Raw genomic sequence first — 15,847 nt, 5'->3', positions numbered from 1 at the left:
GATATAGTAGATTTCTCGCAACGTTGGATGAGCCCTAGGACGCGGAACCCAGGGACGCATTTTTTCCTCTCTCCCCAAGCCTCTCCCGAGTCCGAATCCAAGATGGCGGATAAGATGGCGCTCGCCCGATCAAATGCGCTCGCTCGCTAAAATACCCCTGCATTGCAGGCTAGTCAAGGCAAAAGATAAACAGCTGTTTCGCCACCATCAACAGAGAACTGAGTTTATTCCCCGTAATCGTGAAAGACCTTGCGAAATGGTTCTAATCATAGTTACAAATTATGTTCTAATTCCTAACAGGTTGCAAAGGAAGACCTTTCCAAAAGTGAACTTGACTATAGCTTGCATTGTCTGCAGAGGAATGCTGAATAGTCTTACCGACAATTCATGTTCCAGTTGGTATTTCTCTGTCAGGGCTTTCTCCTTTTCTCTGTTGATTTTATCTTTCAGTGTTCGTTCGTGATTCAGCTCGTCTTTGGCGCGCTGAATTTCCGCGTCGAACCTGAAAATGCAACAGAAGCATTGGTAATGTTACGTTAAACAATCAATGCACTATTCTTCCCAGAAAAACCGCATTTAATTGGCTATTTCGCGATAATTTTCTTCTAGCCCTTGTAAGCGAAACGTTAATCCAATTTTCACCAATTAAATTTGGCAGCAAGTGCCATGTTCGCAAAATCTTCGGAACGACCCGAAGAGTTTTCGACTCTTTTCTTCCAGTCAGAACTAGCACGCGCGTCCGAAAATTGTCACGTCAGCTTGTCGTCATAAAAATACGTCAAGTTGCTAAGCAACACCTCTGTTGAAAACCGCGGGCTCAGGTATTTTAGTGGACGGAGTTTCGAACAAGTAACATGTCGATCTTGGAAGAAAAGTCGCTTTTAACACTGGCCATTTGAATCAAATAAGTCATACTATGTTTACGTTGCAAAGTCACAAAATAACAAAGAATATTCCTACCTTCTCTGCTTTTTCTCCAGTTCGGCATTTCTGCTTTGTTCTTCTTCTAGCACAAGTTTCAAATCTTCCATTTCTGATTGTACCCGAGACGTCTTCTTCTTCATGTTCATTGTCTGACGATGTAATTCTTCTTTTTCGTCCTTCTCTTCTGTTAACTAAATCAAACATTATTATAAGATTTTAACATTTTTTACACCATAGATTATAATAACATTTTTTATATGACTTATATATATTTTTATTGTATTTATATTTAGTATTAGTGTAGCTTTTAGTTTTTAGCAGTGTCCCCTAATTAGTATGGTTTTATTTTCCAGGCTATGGCTTTGACACTTAAATAAAGCTTATCTTATCTTATCTTTTTACCCAATTGCTCATGAACCACCATTCACAAACAATTCTTATATTAATCCTTCCCTTGCATAACAGACCTCAGGTGCTTTTCTTTTTTGCCTAAAACAAAAGGACCAAACGAAAAAATATAGGACTTCGGCCTTCCCGGCTAGTAAATAATTGAGTTATCCCATGGTCATTACTGACCTTATTTTACCTAGCTTTATCAGAACCAGCTGGAGCCGGTAATATCGAAAGCCGTCCAGCCCTGACAGCCCTGTTCCTGTCAAAATGTGGGCCAGTTTGCTTACAGTATGACGTGTGCATGTCGTGAAATAATTTCCGTATTTACCTTTCTTTCCAACAGTCGTTTCTGACTGGCAAGTTGTTCTATTTCCTGCTCGGCCTGACTTTGTAATTTCTTCCTGAGTTGTTCATGTTCCTTGGACGCCTGGATGTACCTCTCGCGATAAAACGATTCTGCAGCAACAACAGAGCAGAACAGAATATTGAAAACATCCCTTCATGGCAAACTCACAATTGATAAACATCACTCTACATTACAATTCCGAAAACTGATAAAGTCGCATGAAAGGGGTCAAAATAATATTTCCACTTCCTTCTGTTTTGTCGAGGAGAAAAAAATATGGTTTTGGCCGATCTTAAAGGAAGAGAGGCGTTTTCTAAGTTACGTTTGCCTGCGAATACAGCCGCCTTCTTCGCGCTCCGGCCGCTTGCCCCTCCAAACGCAGCAAGGGCCGAGGCGTGGAGAGGCGCCTGTATTCGCAGACTTACGTTCCGTTTACAAATTGGACAAAATTGTCAAGACAGATCTTCTCGGTTCTAAAAGGATTTGTTTTCAGCAATCTGTCCTTTGGTTAAAGCAACTCTCCCCGTTCGCACCAAAATTTTCACACGCTCTGGGAAGGAAAGAAGTCCGAGTGACATTACGCACACGTGTAAGTACAACAAACCAAGATGACTCACAAGTAGAATTCTGTTTAGTATTCTTAAGTCTCCGTTTTCTCCCACCATTCACACTTAAACAATAAAGCTGTGTTTTCAAAAGCTCCAGTTTTCGGAGACTTTTGAAACTAACAGTTAGGGCTTTTCACTGTTAAGTTGACCTCATTTTGTTGCCATAGAATACTTAATTGTTGCTTAGCAACACCCCTGACCAAAGCCGTGGGCTCAGCCAATCACCGGAGAACGAGACTCGCGTGGAAAAATCAATTACTGCTAAAAAAAATCTTAGAGAATTTTTCTAAAACCCGCAACGGATTGGACATGGTGTCAAGGAGAAAACTCCTGGGTTGATTTTTAGACATTCTAAGAGAAAAGCCTCATTTCAGTCGCGTTTGACGAGTTGATTAAAGACAAATCAATTGTGAACCGAGTGTGAGTCGAGCAAAACCGAACATGTTCCGAGCGATTCCGAGATATCCCGATTTTAACTTACCTTCTTCCTCGTCTTCGGAAGCTCCTTCGCCTTCGTATCTTTCTAGTCTCTCCACATTCCTCGTGGCAGACACACTCAAAGCTCTTGCTTCAAGAAGTTCAACTTCCAGCTTATCTTTTCTCTTTTTAACGTCCTCCAGGGACTCCTGTAAAAACACAAACACGAGTCTTAATGCCCTGATCTCAACAAACAAATTCTCAATACGTGTCTCCTTATAGTTCTTACAGTTGAACTTGGGAGAATTCGGTAATATAACACAAACTTAAGAATTCGGAAAACCCAAGATGAAACAACAAATTCCTCGATCACTTGAAAACTTTTAACGACTTTTTAAAATTTCGTGTCGTTTTAAATGTAAAGTCAGCAAGGATGGTGTTTACACATAAAATAAGAATATCCAAATAAACAATGGTCACAGTTTAGTTTGTATAGTCGACCCTCAGGATTCGAATCTGTCGATGGTGTTAAATATCGTTTCTCGGCCACAAAGGGAACTTTAGCTTCGTCTAACGTCCCGATTTGAAACAGGGCTTACTGACATTAAGCATAAGTGACAGATCGTAAAACCTCTTTGCATATTCTATCGAAACATACACAAAACGGCTGATGGGTTGTGAACGCTGAAATCGTATTGAGCAATTACACTGCAACTAAATGCCGGAATCACCACAGCGTGAGGAAAAGTGATTTTACCTTTCGAACTCTCCAAACGGTAATCATCGCCTATAAACTCCTTCTTCTTTCCGAATGTGATCCGCAACTTATGATCTCCAATGGCAAGGCAGATTCTATTCCTTCAGCTTCTTGCCGATTTTTAGATTTTTCGCTAATAATCTCGCGTGACCAGGCGAGTGTCGCGTGTTTCTGATCGATATCTCGCCAGTCCAAGCACGTACACCCGTTCGTTACACTGAACAAACGCCAACTTTTCGAAGAATTTTCTTTTCAGCCAGGGCTTCACAACGCTTGCGTGTTTGTTTCTATTTCAAAGCTGAGTTCTCACGGTCATGTTTTGGTCTGGATGGACTTATGAAGAACATCCACAAAAACACCGGAAATCTTAACAGGGTCAGATCACAAAGTTATCCGATTTTGTTTTCTTAGGAAAGACGTAATTAATAACGTCGCTCAAACAGTGTTGGCTCGAGATAGCTCCCGCTGAAATTCGACGTCAGGGAGACCAACGAATGAATACTAAACAAACTACATTTTTCTTTCATGTTTGATAGAAAAACACTGAGTTTCTGAAGTGCTTCTTTATTTTAAAAGAACCGGAAGCTAACTCTGTTAACCGTAATCTCCTTATAACAGGCTCCAGACAGGGCATTCGAGAATCATATGTCACGCGATCGCGTCACGCGATTGTCTTTAACCAGTCACGTCATTCAAAAAACTAAAGATTTCCTTTTGGTTTCTAGAAAAGGTTTTGAGCCATAAGTCAAGCTTTCCCTCTTCAATAGAAGGGTTTTCCAGGGCAGACGTGACTGAGGTAGTCAAAACACATTGCACGCATCGATGGTGCCATAAAAAAACTGAGGTCAAAAAGCCTGGGAGTAATTTAATTAATTTGCAAACTGCACGCCAAACATCAGACTAATTGACAGCATGTATCAGTTGTACGGATTCTGAGACAACGGAAATCGAAAATGCGGTGTCAGATCTCTTGTGCCTGCTCCCAAATCCCGATGCTGTTATCTATCACTTCACTTTATCAGAAGATCGCCTCCTTTCATCAAAGACATTCAATAAAATGGTAGTTGTAAGGGATTATTGATGAAATGTTAGATAAATGTTGCATGGGGAATGGAAAGAAAGCGAACAAGGTCCATTTTCAGATCATTACCCTGTCTATGTATGTTTAACATGATAAGAACACTAGGTACAAGGGGTCTGATGATAAAATACGTCCGTGATTCAAGCAATTCGCGGGAGAAAGAACGGGGGAGTGTTCAGACAAGCAACCGGGGGCGCGGCGGGGGCGCTTTTTTCTTAACAAAAAAAAAAGAAGAACAGATCTAAGAAGAGCCTCGGGCACCCTCAATTATTCTAACGAGAACAGCCTTGCCTGGATGTTTTGGGTAAGACGGCAATTCTGCGGAACACCGCAAAGGAAGTTCCGTCAAGTGTTTATAGCGCATATAAGTATATGATTATTGTCATAAACATTACTTAGACTTAACAATCATTATGAGGCAGCGTTTGCCCGAACTACGCTCGATTGCTCCACTCATAGTGGAGTTCAGCTCAGCGAGTTTATTTATCGTTACAATAAGAAGCTACGAACCTGGAGTTCCTGCATTTGTCGTTCTAATCTCATTCTCTCCATGGATTCGCTTTCAAGCAATTCACTGGCATGGCTGGCGGTTTCTCTTTCGTCGGCGAGAGACGCTGATAATTCGGTAACCTGCGGAAAATTCCAAATATAATCAAACGCATTGTACAAACAGCTTTGCCTCGCATTAAACTTCCTATACAGACCCTCATAGTTTCGTCGATAAATCTACGTCTTCAAAAACATCTCCTCAAACCCTGGAGTTAGTTTTGCCTTGTGCTAATTGAAGCAAAACGACCGCGATTTATTTGTCGCAGACTAATTTCCATCGCAGCATGGGGCATTTTAAGAATGCGCAAAAGGAACGCACTATATATACATGTTATTAACATGTACTGTGAAAATGAAACACAACACTGACGGGGACCAAAAGTCAAATACAACCAAATGTGTCACATACAAAAATACAAATGATCGATTTTCGGTTCCAAGTTGGAAATAACACTCCCGCTTTCTGATTGCTTTACATTTCTTTCGTGTAATTTCAGAGAAATTTTTGCAACATCAGACATTATTTAGGGTTAATGACTTTCTCTATTTCTCATGAGTCATTCCTGTTCTGTTTGACATTCAATCGATATTGTATGGAGAAATTTGACGTTCACTAAACTAGGGTATTAATTACGTGATTAAAAATCGATTAATTTTAAAGATTTGACGAATTTTAACAATAAATGCCTTTTTTACAAAGGAACTTTGTCACGATAGAGCAAGACAAATTTTTGGATATGCAAAATTACCTTCAAACCGAGAAAAATCTCAAAAATAATACTTAACTAAGGTAGAAAAACGCCAAAGAATTGATAATAACCAAAAATAAACAAGGGTGGTTGAAATTGAGAAAGATTGAAAAGGATTACAACCAATGAAACTGGAAACAATTAGGTTGAACAATTCTAGATGCCCCCTCCGTGCGTCCTAGTCCCCCATAAAGTGATATGTACTATTTTTTTTCTGTTAACTTGATACATATCCTCTTTACTCAAGATTTTTTTTCGTCTGAAGAGGAAGGCTTCAGCTAATCCACTAAACCCTTGTAGACATATGTTTGACAGAACGACAGTCGCCAGACGAAAACTATTCAAAATTTCGACAGCAATTCTTTTGACAGATAGAAAAAACAATGATTTATTTAGACCTTTTCAAACGTCAAAAACTACTCGAAACTGATAACATTGCTGTCAAAAATATTTACACACAAATTGAAGGATTTTGTTGTTTTTCAAAACAAGAAAATAAGAAGGGTGGGAACAAGACTTCTTTTATTATTATTCTTTTTTTTAAAAAAAAAAATACAATTAAATAAGCAACATCTGGAAAACAAGTTCATCTGAAAAAATATTGCATAGATAAACCTACTCTGAAATACGATGGACTACGTATCCTTTATAAAAACTTCGACATTTTTAAAATGAACTTTCTGATTACCTTGAAAAAGAAGCCAGAAGATAGTTTCTTTCCAAAAAAAAGATCCAAGTCAAAAATTGATGAAAACGTAATATCTCTTTGAAGTTTCAATGCATTGTCAAACGGACATGTGGGGAAAATAAAGAAGATAATCAACTTGGGAATGTCTCGATCTACAACATTATTACAAGCAATGTGCGGTTATGTGTGGTAATAATTTGATATTTCCACCTTTGGAGTAAAGGGCTAAACTGATTAAAATTACATCGAGTTTTGTTGCGTTCAAGTCGGCGGTGACGAAAATTTTAACAACACGGTTTTACGCTAACCACACGACAAATGACAAATATAAATTAAAAAAACGTAAAAATGAAGTAACGATGTTGCCGACTTGGATTCACCGTTAAAAATTGTACTCGGAAGCGACACAGTGGCAACAAACCATTGGCCATTGGCAAATCCATTAATACGCCAATTTTTACGAAAACGAAACTTTTTAAAGTCAAAATTCCCCGTTAAGATTTAAAGGAGGTATTCAAAATTGCTTGATTTCGCTTAAACCTGTATCAGGATAAAATCTCAGATAAAATGATTAACTTAACTCATGAATATTTTTGATGACAGGACTGATTGTTCTTTCTGGGTTCTGCACAGCACTGCATATATTTATATGTGCTCATACCTTTTGTTGAAGCTTCTCGTTCGCTTCTTCTAATTCTTTCTTTTCTCTTTCTAGTCTTGCTAATTTTAACTTCAAAGTGTCGACCTCTCCCTGAAAAAAAATAAAAGAATCAACTCAGTTAAAAGGTAGCACTATGTCACCTTCAGCAAGAGTTGAGACTGTGGTAAAACCAAAACCGAAGTAACTCCATCTAGCCCCAATCAGAACACGCCTAAATAAGAAATGAGCCAATCAGAACTCGAACAAAACACGCAACGCGTGCGAAGCGCGGGAAAACAAGCAACCCGTACCAAGCGCGGGAAAACATGCAACGCGTATACAAAGTTTAATACGAATTGGTTTTTGCATTGCACCCAGTTGGTCAGGGTATGAGTTTTATGAAACAGTTGTAGAGCGTTTTATATGACTTCGGACGGCGACCACATTTGTGTTTGCAAACAATGAAATTTCTCAATAAGCTCATATCAATGAAATTTAGTAAATGGCCTAGTTAACCAGTGGTTATAGCGCCTAACCGGTATCTGGGAGGCCATGGGTTCGATTGGGACTCAGACTTTTTCATTTAGTTGTACCACGCCCGTGACTAATGAACATTTCATCTTTCTCAACGAAATATCGGCTCTCTGGAAAACGACTTCTTTTCCGTCAAACGCAAAACAACATGGCCGCCGTGCTCTATAGGAACTCAAAACTATAAGTTCAGTTACAGCTCAGCAAACGCGAACTCAAATGTAACGCAAAATTTGCTGGTTCGGTCAGGAGTACAACTCGCCCTGCTTTTCAAACCTCTACACGAAAGAAGCGAAACGTTTGCACCCTCAAGCAAAACAAAAAGAAACAACGCTTCTAAGCCGTTCTACATTATGCTTTTTTTTGGTTTCACTACATGTAATTTATTTCCGCTGTTTTGGGAAAATCAGCATCCTTACCGATTTGCTCTTGAGTTCTTCTTCGGTTCGATGAACATCCAACAGTGGAAGAACCTGTACAAGATTATACACAAATCAGGTTATGCAGTTAAAAAAGGTATTATGCAGATCAAAGGTTTCCAGCTAACAACCCACTTCAACAATTAATTAGAAAACATACTTACTCAATTTAACCAAAAATAAAATTTAACCGAATAGAAGACATGAGTCGCGTAAATGCTCTCAAAATGTCTCACATGAATGGCTCGCTTACTCTTCGAGAGAACAATAGAACAAACAACAGGAACAATATAATGCCGCTTGCTCCCAAAACAATAGCAACTTCTACACTAGAGGACAATTCAAACTACAAGCTTACGAGAGCTGCTTCACTACTAAAATACATCCACGTCAGTCCGCAAATATACCGGCTATAAATTCGAAGTATTACACCAAAAAAAAAGCTGAAATAACCACTTATGTGTTACCTTGGTATATAATCTCCACCAGGGCCAGTTGTTGACTGACAGGAAAAACCTGATGTTCTTTTGAATGCAACGGATAGCTGTGGACTGAACCTAAGAAACAAAAACACATTTTATCATTACTTTGAACGGCTTTCACGAGTCGAGTTTGCAAAACCATGTAACCAGTGACAAGCGTGGAAAACAGAGCCCTCAATTTCCTCGCATTTTTCATCGCGTGTTGAACGCGCGAAATGAATAGCACTTTAGAGAGGGTGTGCAGTCTTACATCTATGTAACCAGTAGCAAGCGCGGGAAAACTTGTAACCAGTGTAAAGCGCAGAAAAAGTTGAAACCAGTAGCAAGCGCGGGAAAACTTGTAACCAGTGGAAAACGCAGGAAAATTTGTATCCGGTGGAAAACGCGGGAAAACTTGTAACCAATGGCAAACGTAGGAAAACTTGTCACCAGTGGCAAGCGCGGGAAAACATGTAACCGGTAGCAAGCGCGGGAAAACTTGTAACCAGTGGCAAGCGCGGGAAAACTTGCAACCAGTGGCAAGCGCGGGAAAACTTGTAACCAGTGGCAAGCGCGGGAAAAAACGAGAAAAGCAAATAATGATTGGTTTATTTTAGTCAGTTTGCATCCGATTGGCTAAGAAGGCAATATCGTTCGCTCTCATGTCTGTAGCTTACCTGTAGTTTTTTATAGTTTCTTCTCGCTAAGAATCCCCGGCAGAAAGCCTGCAGTTCAATTATAGTGTCAGTTGTCTTCTCGTCTCGGGCGTCCTCCAACTGAGCAAGAGTTCCAGCACGGAAGAAGATCTGGAAAAACAATCGCAAATATCTAAGCCCCAAGAAATAAAAAATATGGCACTTAAGGTTGAAGCGAACTCAAGTGGCATCATCGTGTATTTGCTAAAAAGAATAAGCTTCCAGCAACTAATGGTTAAGTCACTAGAAGCGGCTCCTAGGGCTATAAGGAAGTAAACATGGCTTCCGTTGAAGTCCGTTTCTGGGGTATCATTTACATTAGTAGAAGAACGCAGAAGTGAATGCAGTGCTTTTGGTTTTCTTATAATTGTCGTAACACCTAATCCAAAACTGAAGTATTCATGTGCCCAATCATAACAAACGTCATGCACTCAATGGGCCAATAAGAACACAAAACAGAACATGCGAATCGTGCCAAGCGCGGGAAAATGCGCGTACGTCAAGTCAAACTCGATTTTGGTCTTGTTCCTGATTGGTTATGACACGTTTCACAAATGTTTGAAACCCTGAGCTCAAGTAATTTTAAGCAAACACTGTTATTGGCTGTTTTCACACTAGAACACAAACAAATCTTCCAGACGGACAAGTTGTCTGACGACTTGTTCGTCTAATGTGAATTTAAGACGGCTTTTAGACGACTTTTCAGTGCAGACGACCAAGTCGTGCTCAAAAGTCGTCTCCCCAGACGGCCAAATCGACGGAAAAATTCGGACGACTTGTCCAAAATCGTGTCCGTCCCGTTTTCACACTAAGACAATTTGTCCGTCTCAGACGATTTGTCCGTCAACACGATTTGTCCGTCTCTAGTGAGAAAACGGCCATTATCCAAACAAGAAAAAGATGCTTGAAATTTGGCGTTGGAACAGACTTAAAATGGCGAACAAGAAAAATTTAAGCTAAATGTTTTTGGAGATCAGTAACAGATTTGCATTCTCTCCACATGGCTTTTAATGCATATAGAAGAAAGGCAAAAGTAAATTAAAATTTAATCTCTTAGTCTAAATCAATAGGTTTATCTCAGTCATTTAGGAATCTGAATGAAGGCACCTCACTAGGCAAACCAAGGGCTCGATCATTGCCGTCTCTTCAGACAACACAACGTTTGAATGTTTGTTTGTTTGCTTTTAAATTGACCTTCTCAAATTAAAGTCCGTATAAACAATAAAGCTCTCTAATCTTTAATCCTGATTGTCTGTAACTTTGACAGAACAACACCGACCAAATCTTGAGATTTAACCTTAGCAGCTATTGCTTAGTAAAAAAGATAACGCATTGATGAAGGGTGTTCGGTACAGACAAGTCGAAAATAGCGTAGCTTGCTCAATCGCTGATATAATACCAACGTAGCCTAAAGAAGTTTTTATGACAGAGAAGGCTTAGCACCCGAGCAGCTATATGCATTAATGTAATCATTGTCGAGACGATGGATTTGCGATGAACTAAAGACAATGGTCTTTCATACTGATCAAAACCTCAACTACAGAAATTTGTGCGCTGTTGACACGACATTTACTCACTATAACACGCCAAATAAACAAACATTTCACAAATATAATGGACTTGAATCTTTTAACGGTCGATTAATCGGTTATGTTAAGAGATACCGATTAATTTCAATAAGAACCAAGGGTATCTAGCATGATTGTCTAACTCTTCGCTAACTTTTATGAGACCAACTTCTTTGCTAGCTCGTCCTAGTAGATACGGGTTCAATTTCTGCATGAACTACATGCTTTCTTCGATAAAATCGTTAAATGCATTGCCTGTGCATAGCCACAGATTCGATTAACTTTTGTAAACAACAGATTGAAAAAGGCGGCGAAATCGTTACAAATACACGCAATAACAGCTCAGAAACGGCCAAAAGGACTAGAAAGCAGAAAGACACAATAAAATGTCCACGAAAGCGCTAGAAACGATCGAGAAATCAAAGCCAAAATGAATTCAAATTAAGTAAATAATTATGAGCTCAAAATTGCAATCAAGCAACTTAATTATGTCAACAAAATCAACAGTACACAAACAATCACAAGTAACCACAGACCTTTGTCGTGAAGTTGACCTAATTGTCCAAAATTTACAACTCTTGATTTAGCCGGAATGAAACCAAACGCTGCGAGCTGTCCCGCACAACACATCAATCGACAAATGAGTTTGAAGCTCGCTGTCGGCAAGATTTCCAAGCTCAAAGGCACATAACACAATCTGATCTATACTTAACGTATTGTAAATAACAAAAGCGTCGTACAAAGATAGGATTAGTGGCAGGCAGAAGAATAAACCCATGTAGGGTCCTGGCATGTTATTGCAATATTTCACGCTGGAAAGCAATGATTCCACGCTGATATACACAATACAACAAGTTCAAAATAATATCGATTTGTAACGGCTTCGATTTTGATCCTAACGATTTAAAATATGACCGATGACTTTTCAAGACGTTGAAAATTTAAAATCGTTTCTTTTCAAGTTCTGCAAGGCTTTTTAGGGGGTCTTTTATGTAAATTTAAGTGGAACCATGCTTATTACATGATTTTGTTTTCAAATTTCACCTCAGCCCAGTTTGTTAACGGTTAACCACTATGAAGCATTCCTGATGTTTTGCGCACTTCGACGGGTTCCTTTGAAAATCATTTAAGCGCTATATTAGCAGGGAGGGGTGGGGAAGGGAGGACAGGAGTGTAGGGGAGGGGTGGTAGGAGTGACAAAAAGATACACTTTGAAAATATTATTAGATGTATGTTAATATATGTATTTTGTCACAGTTAAAAAAAACTTAGCTCCCACGAGTCTTTTATAGCTCAGCGGTAGAGCGCCCGACAGCTGCGCGGAAGGTCAAAGGTTCGAATCCTGTTGATCACAAGAACTTTCTCCGATTTCTCTTTCCGAGTAGCTAATGTCACTGTCCGAAAAAAGTCTCTCTCAAACGGACTGTGTCACGGCTGAGTTAAGTTTATTTTATTAATATTTGCCAAATACTCGCTATGAAACCTAATATTTACGAAGTCTAAATGATAAAACCATAGCTTCATTAGAACTAAATAGGTCTCCCTGGCGTTATAATTTAAAGGTTGCAAGCAAACGAGATAAACTTTGGAAACTGTTCAGCCTAACAATATTTCAAAAACCCATATTGAAATCCGTTTCAATCTTCTTCAATTTTGGCCATCCGTACCTTCTTTTGTATTTGTTATGTTATCGAAATGTTCCGTTATTGTTTTAAGCAAAATTTTATTTTTATATTTTACCGAGTTTGGTGGCCATTTCCCGGGCCTAAATTTGGCTAAAATCCGTGATACAGATTCTTTAAGATACAGTTTGCTGCTTAATTACAGCTAACGCCTTTAACCTAACACAAAAGCATCTTCAATTTCGTCTTACCTGGCTCAACCCCAGACGATAACTCCTCTTATCGAGTTCAAGGTGTTCCAACAGAGTCTCAACCGCCTAGCAACAAAAAAAGAAATTTTAAACAATAACTTACTTACCACCGAGTAGACATTGTTGCTCGCTGAAGGCATTTGATAAACAATGGCAATATCAAACAACGATAAAATACTGCACCGCGTGAATAACTCACCAGAAACTAGCGGCAAACTTCGTTTAAGTATTGTTTACTTTCAACTATATTCGACACCCCCTACCCCTTCGCTCTTAGAGAAACATTCCAGGTATGCATGAAACTAGAACTTAGAAGTCAGGAAATAGCGATGATCTGGCTTTAAAGTTAAAGCGGATTATTTTATTTCCATTTCAAGGATCTGTCAATATGCTACGCTACTGCGGTTACGAACAAATAAATTAATGCCAAAACAATCGAATATATCGTCTGAAAAATGAACACTTCACAATAGAAACTAGGTAGCAATATTTGAATAAATTTCTTTAAGTAGTTGACCGTGAAATCTTTTGTCATGATTTACTGTAAACTGACTTACAAACCAGATCTCGCACTTACACACTCAAGGAAATTATGACTTACTATAGATAGCGCACCTGGTCTCAGAAAAAATTCAACTCTACTTACTTTCTTTTCGTCCAAAACAGGACCAGAGTTCCTGAACTGACTTGCTGCGAGGATATCAAACCGGCGCCTAAACTCACCAAACGGCATATGCTCAGGAAAGCCTGTGGAACAAAAACATTGATAATCAAAACAGAAACAAAATCGGGCAATGTGACGACTTTTGAGGCGGTAATGAACATCAAATGCCGCAAACCGCAACGCCCTACCGGTGCGCAAAATGGCAACTTTTAGCAGGGGCAAATGTTAAAGTTGCTAACTAAATACCGTATTCAAATTTGAGAACGCTGGATTTTAAGAGAACAGCCTCTCTAAAAACAACTTCAGTTCTAGACGGCATCTTAAGGACAGCGTAGCATCGATGTCGTTTCGTGCAGGCAGTGAATGAAAACAATATTTCTGGATAAAACGACAAGACTTCCTACCGGCTATGAAAGGTATCCAGGCTACTTGAACGCTGCGGTTTCCGTCACAGACGGGTAGCTATGAATACTCGATTAGAGCGCAAACAACCTTAAAATCACCGAAAATTGTCAAAACACAATCTGAAAAGCACTCGTTTTCCACCGAATTTGAAACACCGCAAATCGCGTGGAGTTACCCCGACAGAACTCAGACAAAATGAGATTTGCACTACACACCATAAAGTTGTACGACAAAAAAACTATTGAATACCTCCATGTAAAATAAAAGGACTGCAAATGAACAAACATGACACTGATTTTCTTTTCTTCATTTCCTCTGGTCGGGATACGCTTCCACAAACCAGAAGTGCGGCAATTTCCAGTCGCTGTACTGAGGCGCTGAGATTCGAGTTTACATGTTTGGCCACCGAAATAATTAATTTGCATTTTAAACTACCCTTTAATTATATTTAGCCTCGTATTGTTTTCGATCGTGTTCTGAATGTCGTTAACATAAGAAACATGTCGAAATCAAGTCTCAAGGGTGCTAAGAAGGATTACAAAACTTTTTTAAAATCACGCAGCTGAGTAGAACTCCTTTTAGTGCCTAAACTTGAGATCTTAACTCTCCCAAAGTAACGCTTTACATTTGCTTCAATGTTTGTTTTAAGAATTTCGAGATGCATCAAGACTATCTACCTAAGGTGATGATTTTCGCTATTCCCGCCACATGTTAGATTGACAATGTACTGAAACTTTAAAGAGAAACTAGATTTTCATCACGGTTAAGAACAAAAGGGCGCATGAGTCGAATGGTAAATTGTAAACGTACTTACGAAAGTTAACAAAGCCTCTGCGTGACGTGAATCACAAAAGATGGTTTCCCTTATGAAATCTCGTTTTGTTCTCCGCGCCGTAAGCTTGACCTAAAGGACCTCAAGCAGCGGAGTTTTGGACCACCTTGTTGTGTACCAGCGGGAGTGAAGAGACGTGAACGAACCGCCTTTCTGAAGTGGTAAAAAGTTTTCAAATGACCTCGTTCCCTTTTCGGCGAGTCCGCCTTTCCGCTGTACGTGCACGGACTAATCCGCAATAAACAAGTGCGTGCTTAAGTGCGTGGGCGACTATTTTTAGCTCGATTCTAGTAACTGCTGCCTTAAGCTCGAAATCAGCTAAAATGGCAAAGAATTTTAAAAGGACCCTGTCACCAGTTTCACTTCAAAAACTCAAGAGCCTAAAGACATATGGAAACTACGAATAGTGGTTCAGTTTTATTAAAAATCACCATGCTAGTGTACTGAAGTGATAAACAAGTGATATTCTTGTGATGCCATCAGGAACTTAGATCTCAACTTGAAAATGTCAGGCTGATTTTTTCAAGTTTTGTCCTTATGGACTGGAAAAACACCAACAAATTATTATGGCTCCCTTCTTCCTTCAACAACAATTTATTTTATATCTCAATCTTGATGTACTAGAAATATTTCGTGTACGCGAAGACCTATTCGCCAATTTTAGTACTTTTTACAGAAAAGCATTACAGGCTTCCTCTATTTCCAAGCGTTAACTTCTGATAGAGCGAAATGCAAAGAGATAACGATGGCTAAGTCAATAAGGGATGCGAAACATGCAACACCGGTGTTAACCACTTAAAATTTTTGCTGAAGAACAACCAAATGATTTCTACACAACTTAATGCTGGTTTCATATAATCCTAAGGAAAATTCGGAAATGCTACAACTAGCATTTGTTTGCAAAAAAAAAAAAAAAAAGAGAAACAACTTTCCAGATTTCGTGCTTTTACTGCAGTTAAACGCATGTCTTTCATACGTTTTCATAACACACTATTTTCTCGTTATCTCTTTGAGGTTTCATGCATTATAGGTTTGAAGCGGAAGGTCCCAGGAAATTGTAAGCATTTCTTGATGATCTTTAAGATGTACATTAAAAAGAAGAAAGGCAATGGCTTTGAAATAAATGAGGAAAATGAAGATTTAATGAAGATCTAATTAGAAATTTTAGTTAATAATTGACAGATGAACACCAAAATAAAATCCAAAATTCTCTCCTGTTAGGGGTAGTCTATTTAGTTAAGTGGTAT

General features: G+C 39.0%; 1 protein-coding gene across 1 annotated transcript in view; it reads right to left on the bottom strand.

The window, feature by feature from the left end:
• The window catches only part of LOC144646158 (unconventional myosin-XVIIIa-like), a 45,102-nt gene that overhangs the window by 7,773 nt on the left and 21,482 nt on the right, over positions 1-15,847 (bottom strand). The window contains exons 16-26 of the mRNA XM_078505694.1: positions 13,346-13,446; positions 12,700-12,765; positions 9,241-9,369; positions 8,570-8,659; positions 8,103-8,156; positions 7,174-7,263; positions 5,037-5,156; positions 2,753-2,897; positions 1,646-1,773; positions 961-1,115; positions 379-502 (exon numbers count right to left, since the gene is read on the bottom strand). Coding sequence (XP_078361820.1) covers positions 379-502; positions 961-1,115; positions 1,646-1,773; positions 2,753-2,897; positions 5,037-5,156; positions 7,174-7,263; positions 8,103-8,156; positions 8,570-8,659; positions 9,241-9,369; positions 12,700-12,765; positions 13,346-13,446 — 1,202 coding nt within the window. The remainder of the gene's footprint in view (positions 1-378; positions 503-960; positions 1,116-1,645; positions 1,774-2,752; positions 2,898-5,036; positions 5,157-7,173; positions 7,264-8,102; positions 8,157-8,569; positions 8,660-9,240; positions 9,370-12,699; positions 12,766-13,345; positions 13,447-15,847) is intronic.

The sequence above is a fragment of the Oculina patagonica genome, chromosome 3, assembly GCF_052425735.1.
Source record: "Oculina patagonica isolate OP01 chromosome 3, crgOcupat, whole genome shotgun sequence".
Taxonomy (NCBI): domain Eukaryota; kingdom Metazoa; phylum Cnidaria; class Anthozoa; order Scleractinia; family Oculinidae; genus Oculina; species Oculina patagonica.
The sequence above is the reverse complement of the archived record's forward strand: the minus strand, read 5'-3'. Positions and strand labels throughout refer to the sequence as shown.